This window comes from Otolemur garnettii, unplaced genomic scaffold (assembly GCF_000181295.1).
Source record: "Otolemur garnettii isolate 467f Iridium unplaced genomic scaffold, OtoGar3 scaffold00054, whole genome shotgun sequence".
Lineage (NCBI taxonomy): Eukaryota > Metazoa > Chordata > Mammalia > Primates > Galagidae > Otolemur > Otolemur garnettii.
This window is the reverse complement of record NW_003852449.1, coordinates 4,267,793-4,274,668: the sequence shown is the minus strand read 5'-3', so window position 1 is coordinate 4,274,668 and position 6,876 is coordinate 4,267,793. Positions and strand designations below refer to the sequence as shown.

Genomic DNA, 6,876 nt, shown 5'->3' with positions numbered 1-6,876 from the left:
CCCCAGCTGCAGGGGAGCAGAGTCCCAGGCTCTATTCTGGCATGGGACACCCCCAGCTGCAGGGGAGCAGAGTCCCGGGATCTGTTCTGGTCCCCAGCTGCAGGGGAGCAGAGTCCAGGGCTCTGTTCTGGTCTCCAGCTGCAGGGGTGCAGAGTCCTGGGCTCTGTTCTGGCCCTGTGGTGGCTGCAGATGCTGCTGCCCCGGGTCCGGGTGGTGGGTGAGTTGCACCTGAGGTTGTGCTCATTCCGCCGCTCTATGGCCGCATGGTGATCGTCCACTTCTGAGGCCATCAGGGACTTGAGCTTCTCAGCCTTGTCCAAGTCTGACCGCAGCTTCTCTTTTTCTCTGACCACTTGATCAACTCGTTCCCTAGAATCACAAATAAACCAAGTCAATGGGAAACTGTTTCTAAGCAACAAGGAGACCCAAGGAAGCTCCCCTTTGGCTTGTTTCAATACAAAACCAAAACCAGGACGACCCCAACCCTCCCAAAGGCGTTTTACAGTTTACAAAGGCATTCCACAGTTCCCTTCCAAAGCCCACCTCAGTTCTGCTTCCTTTTGCTACAACTAAAGAAGGTGGTGCAGTAGTTAGATGATAGAAGATTAGCCACATTTGAACACAGAATGGAAGAATGTTTCTCCAAGGTGTCCGAGTGACTGGCTGGATAAGGGGCAACGTGAACAGAGCAGGTGAGCCTTCTGCCCACACACTCACAACAAATGCCGGATCTCAGCCTTAAAGCTGGCCAGAGCTGCCTGGTGAATGCCGTTCTTGGTGACCAAAAGTTCATTTTCAAGAGCCAGCGTCAGTTCTGTCAAGTTGATGTTTCCATCGAGGCTAAAATCCAAGGCCTAGAAATCAGAACAAGGCAGGAGTTCAGGACAAATCACTGGTTCTAGCCTCGGAAGTAGAAAATACACAAACTCAGAGAACCGAAGAGGGTCTGGAAATTGGATGGTTCCATTTATTTAGCGATTACTCAGGAACAATCTCCAATCTAGAACAAAACTAAGATCTAAGGAAAGCATAATATGGTTATTTGCACTTAAAAAAAAAAACTACCTGGTACTATAAATAAACACAATGGTAAAACTCTGATCTTTACCAACCAGAGGACATTTCTGGTGTCAATAATTTGGGGGTTAGAAACATAGAAAGTATTTAGCAAAAGGCACCTGGTTAAAAGAGGGTAAGTTACCACTGATCTCTGAGATCTTATGAACAGAAGAATCATTAAGGAGAAATCAAATCAAATGGCAGAGTTAAAAAAAAAAAAACAACTGAAAATTTCCAACCCGCCCCTGGTGTGTCGTTTCTGGCCCAGTTTGGCGCCCCACCTTCAGGATCTCTTGGCTGTTCTCAATGCCCTCCTCCTGCCAGGTGTCGAGTACTCTCTCCACAGACGTGTGGCCCATCCCGTCGTCTAGGCAGGAGAAGACCTGGAAGCCGGTGGTTCCCGTCATTGCCAATGGGGTCGTGGTACGTCGCCCACTCTCATCGAAAGACTGCAAGGAGGAGGAGGCTTGAGCAAAAAAGTTCGTTTCAAAAAGATGTGGGTCTAGACCAAAGCTGGTGAGCCCCAACCACAGTGGATGGGAGACATGTTTCTCTAATTTACACTGCTAGGGAGAAACAAATGTCATACAGCTCCTTTGATCTCTGTTCCCTACACAGCATATCAAAAACAGCGGTTCCAACAGAGCGTTCTTCCACACGGAGGAGATGTGTCGCTAGCTAGCTCCAGGGTTTTTGACCCAGAGCTGAGGCATAATTAGTGGCCCTCCCAATCTGTAATTTATGGTCATTTCTCAAACCCGACCTTTCCTCTGTAATGGGTTAGTCTTTCTCATTCATCTTTTGCTTCTCCTTTTCGCCTTAGTATTTTGCTTCAGGCAGCAGATTAATTCATTAGAAATTATTCACATGAGCTTTAACTTTTACTCACAAAGACAGAATTCCCTGCTCACATCCTACCTGCATGGAGAGGTGCCGTTTCAGCTGTCTGTATGGAGTGGACGCTGATGGTGTCAGGGATTTTCCGTTTTTAAACAAACCATGGAAAAAATCTTCTACGCTCATTGTACCATCAGGGTCGAGATTATGGAATACTTCCTCAAGCATCTAGAAAAGAGAAACTACACCTTTTAAATACTTCACTCAAAATGACACAAGACCTGAAGTATATTTCAGCACCGCTGCTGATCCCAGGATTCCAGAAATAGAATTATGTCCCTTTCTTCTCATTCCACTGAATTTATTTCCCTTTCCAGGAATGATATGTGCACGTCCTTTACACAAATCCATTTTCAACATCTTCATAATCCTGTGCAAGTTAGCAGTTAACTGTCTTCTCTTTTATTGACACTCTTACGACAATCTTTAATATTGCTACACATTATTCTTACAAATAAAAAAATTGACTGGGTGTAATCCTGGGTGTAATCCTTTGTCCTGTAGGAGGACGAAGCAAGAGGGCCACTTGAAGCGTGGAGTTTACGATCAGCAGCTCAGTGAAACCCTAGCTCTACAAAACGTAAAAGACTCAGCTGGGCATGGCTCCTGTAGTCCCAGCTACTCAGGAGGCTGAGGCAGGAGGATCACTTGAGCCCAGGAGTTCTAGGTTGCAGTGAGCTATGAGGATACCTCTGTACTCTAGCCTGGGCAACAGAGGGAGACCCTAACTTGAAAAAAAAAATTCACTGAAAAAATATATAGCTTCCCAGTATCATGACAATAGAAATTAACTGGACATTGACTAGCCTTCATACTGTGGTGACTCTAGGGCAGCGGTTCTGAACCTGTGGGTTGTGACCCCTTTTTAACAATGAAAATACATTGCGGCATTAGAAAGGTTGAGAATCACTGCTCTCGGAGCTATTTTGCTTAATTGGATTTCTGAAATTGGTGTGCTACTGAGTGACAGAGCTGAATCTGGTTTGGGGCAGGCTGTAATGATCTAAGAGTTTGGGTCTGAAGCCCATCACTTGGGGCTTAGAACCTTACTTAGAATAACACGGTGTGTATTCTGTTATGCTTTAATGATTTAGCACAGGAGAAACCAACAGTGGGTGAGAAGGACTTTGTGTGTAATAGAGCCTTTAACATAGACTTTGTGTGTAAAAGATGAGGAGGTGTGGACAGGCTATTCTGCACCCTCTGACAATAATCAAGGTCCCCTGCATGTATGGGGGGGTGGGCTCTCCCGGGAAGCGGGTTGTTCCCTGACTCTGCAGAGGAATGGGAAGGGTAAAAAGCACAACATCACTCACCAAAACCTCCCAGGCACTGGGATTCCTCTTTATTTGAGGGGATAGAATTTTTCTACAGAAACATGCCTCCAAGGTACAAAACACAGATCACTTGGATATCTGGTTAAAATGCTGATTCTGGTGGTGGGGCCTGAGATCCTGCAATTCTAACAAGTATCTGGTGGTGCCCGTGAGTAGCAAGGAGACAGAGTAAGCGACAGATTCACACTCGGCCTCAGAGCCTGCACTGCACCCGTCCTCAAGAGGCCTCAACTCTTCAGCACATTCCCAAGTGCTTTGTGTTAGGACCCTTGCTAGGACCTGTGTCCTAATAAGTGTTGATTCTATTATTCATGTAAGTGCCTGAGGCATTTCTATCCCCCTGTCATTATACTACCTTCTCTAGACAGGACTCTGAAACAGGAAAACCACTGCAAAGAGGAGAAATCTTTGGAAGAAGCAATAGTTCCTCATAGAGAATTTAGTGGTCAAGTCAATGGAAAGGTATCTGGGCAAGATTCTGAGGTTACCAAGATCCCTTTGCTCTTATGTCTAGTTCTTATCAACCAGAGGAACACTCACTCTCTCCGGGGACAAGGCTTTTGGGACCAGGAGTGACAGTAAAATCCAGGGGTGCTGGCTGAAGTTAACAAGGTGATGTTTTGGCTCGGACCTTAGATCCACATGGCTTGACCTTATGATCATGGGCAAATCAGTGCACAGCTGCCAGGCCGTCTAAATACCATCACCGGCCCATCCAAGGTGGGTCCTGCCGGTTATTTTGGATGGGGGAGTGGGCAAGTGGTAAATAAAAGGGTGTGGTTGGGCAGGGTGAGGCACAAAAGAACGCAGGTTAAATGGGCACCTCCACTCTGCACAGGAGCTGCCTGTGGGACGGGGGGACACTCCCATTCCCCACGACACAGGTCAGTTCCTTGGGTGGTTGGTTTCCTGACAGGTAGAGTGGAAAATAATGCGCGAGAATGGGGGTCACACACTCAAATCCCTGGCGAGGCTGGACGGGGACGTAAATGAATGAGGGAGACGGTTTAGTGAAGGCCGGCAAACGGAACACAGGGCTGACCGCCCTCCCCACAGAGCAGGAGCATCTCACTGCCCATAAAACGGAGCCAAATCTTGCCTTTTTAGAAAAATCTCCTGATTTTAAGAAGTATAACAATAAGTTCAATTTTTAGATTAGGCAAGACAAATGAAACAGGCTTTGGCCAGATTTGGCATCAAGGGGCCACCTGGCCTGCTGTCATTCTTGCTTCTGGAAAGCAGAGGAGGGCGGCACCTGTGGCTCAAAGGAGCAGGACATTGGCCCCATATACCAGAGGTGGCAGGTTCAAATCCGACCCTGGCCAAAAACTGAAAAGAAAAAAAAAAGGAAAGCAGAGGAGCAGTTATAGGCAAAAGATCGTGAATCTACTTCCCCTTCATGAAAACACTGAGCAGCTCTGCTCTCACTTTCTTTCTCTCTAAAGTGAGGGGGTGACTACATCTAAAACTGCTTTTGAAGGGTGGAGGGAGGGGGATTGGAGGGATCACTTCTGAGGTTTATCTTACAAGGGTACAAGTGAATCTTTCTAAGAGTAGAATGTGAACGTTTTAAAACAATAACTAAGAAAATGACACGAAGGCTATGTTAACCAGTTTGATGGAAGTGTTTCGGATTGTGTGCGAAAACCCTACACTGTACCTCAGAAGTGCATTAATATACATAGTTATCATTCAATTAAAAAAATTAAATTAAATTAAATTAAATTGCTTTTGGTTGTAAAACTTCAGGATTCCAAGTTGTGTGTTAAGGAGATCATCAGCTCCTGGGGGGTTTAGAGCTGATGACAGTACACACTACAGTACTTCACAATTTTTCTTTAGGAGGACATACAGTAATTAGAGGCTGTATTCTTAAGCAGTCCTTTATTCATCCTCAGGCCAAAGAAAAATAACTAACATGTTACTTCTTCTCCTGGGTTTTGGAGACTGCACCATGGAAGAACATGCAGCTCCCCGCAAAGGGCTACAGTTTGACAGCTGATTCCAAGAACTGGTCGTAGATAAATAATCCAAGTTTGTGCAATATGTCTTGGCAAACACAACCCAAGGTTCTGCATAATTGCACTAGTTTATAATATAGGAGGATAGATTTAATTTTGTGACTCACAGCCACCACAAAATAACTCCTGAACCATTAAAAAGGTAGTGGAAGGGTGTGCAATGGTCACATATGCAGGAGAGAAGGCGGGGGATCCTTTCTGTAAGCTGGGTTACTTGGATGCTTCACATGATAGGACTCTTTTTTCACCTGAGCAAGCAGACAGCATAGTTTCAAATATCATTCTAACCAAAGATTCCCAAAGCTATAGCTGTAGCCCTAGCCCTCACCTCTCTCCAGTTCTCCTTTTTGGCTCTTTGGAAGATGTATCTTAGAATTATTTATATTCTAACAATTCACAGCTATTCGGGTACCCAGTGCTGCCAGATCCCCTTGTAATGTTTCAGAAAACATGAAGTTCAGAGTTCTACCAAACAAGAGTCTTTGGGGGGCTCCTTCAAAACTACCACCCAGTACATTTCTGTTTCCTCATGACCAGGAGGTTGCCCTGGCTCCTGGCTGATCTATCTAAATCAAAGCTCTCTTCATGCCAGGATGTAAAAGCAGCTCAGACCACCCTCAGCAGGTAAGCTTCTCCTATACCTTGCTCAATCTGCTTATGACCCAGAGATGATCTTCTTTCTAGAAACCTGAATTTATAAGCTTGGTCTTCAAAATATTTGCCCAATTCAAATCTACTGAATTCTTCCATACCTTTCCCATGTTTTACTATGTCAGTGTCACTGCTACAAATAGATCTGACATCACAGCTACCCCGAGTGAGTGTCTGATACTTCCACATGGGGTAATGTGCTTCAGATACTGAAGGTCACAGGATGGCTCAGTAAGTGCCACTCACTGCCAGGGTTTCATTTCTACAGCACAGCAAGAACTCTTCAATGACAGAATCTCCACAAATAACTTTGGTGGGGGGCTGTAGGGGGATGAGCTCTAACAAACTGCAGGAGGCCATGATGTGGTTGCTCCTAGTCTGTGGCCAGGGAAGCATTTACTGGCGTCTTTATTGCTGAATAACATACACCGTGAGGCTTACCTCTCCGTCCACATTCTGCAGACCATACTGCTCGCAGATGGAGACCAGCTTCTTTCGGTTCAGGTGACCATCGCGGGTGATCCCCAAATCTTCACAAACTTCTTGTAGTTTCTCTTCTATCCAGTCTTGGGGAGGGGAAGGGCCACTCTGCGAGGCATTCAAATCATCTGGGTTCCAAAATCTCAACTGGCCTGAGATCAAAGCACATACTCTGTTGTTTCCAAAGGATTTGCAAAGAACGCGCCTATTCTGAAGCAAACATGTGCTTTTTGAAAATACATATTGTAAGAAAAAGACAATAAATGTTGATTCCATTTTAATTTGGTCCAGAATCTCTAATGAAATGGAACCATTGGTCTTAGGCTATAACTCAAGCTATAAGGCATCCTATTGCTTATCTGGTAGTCACACCTAGGTCAGAAGCATTATCTCCTGGGCAATACTGCAGAGTGCCAGGCATTTTTTTTTTT

At 45.3% G+C, this 6,876-nt stretch overlaps 1 protein-coding gene across 1 annotated transcript in view; it reads right to left on the bottom strand.

Annotated features, from left to right (window-relative positions):
- Positions 1-6,876, bottom strand: part of NIN (ninein) — a 96,456-nt gene that overhangs the window by 41,044 nt on the left and 48,536 nt on the right. The window contains exons 5-9 of the mRNA XM_023514491.1: positions 6,407-6,597; positions 1,978-2,124; positions 1,341-1,508; positions 718-854; positions 229-369 (exon numbers count right to left, since the gene is read on the bottom strand). Coding sequence (XP_023370259.1) covers positions 229-369; positions 718-854; positions 1,341-1,508; positions 1,978-2,124; positions 6,407-6,597 — 784 coding nt within the window. The remainder of the gene's footprint in view (positions 1-228; positions 370-717; positions 855-1,340; positions 1,509-1,977; positions 2,125-6,406; positions 6,598-6,876) is intronic.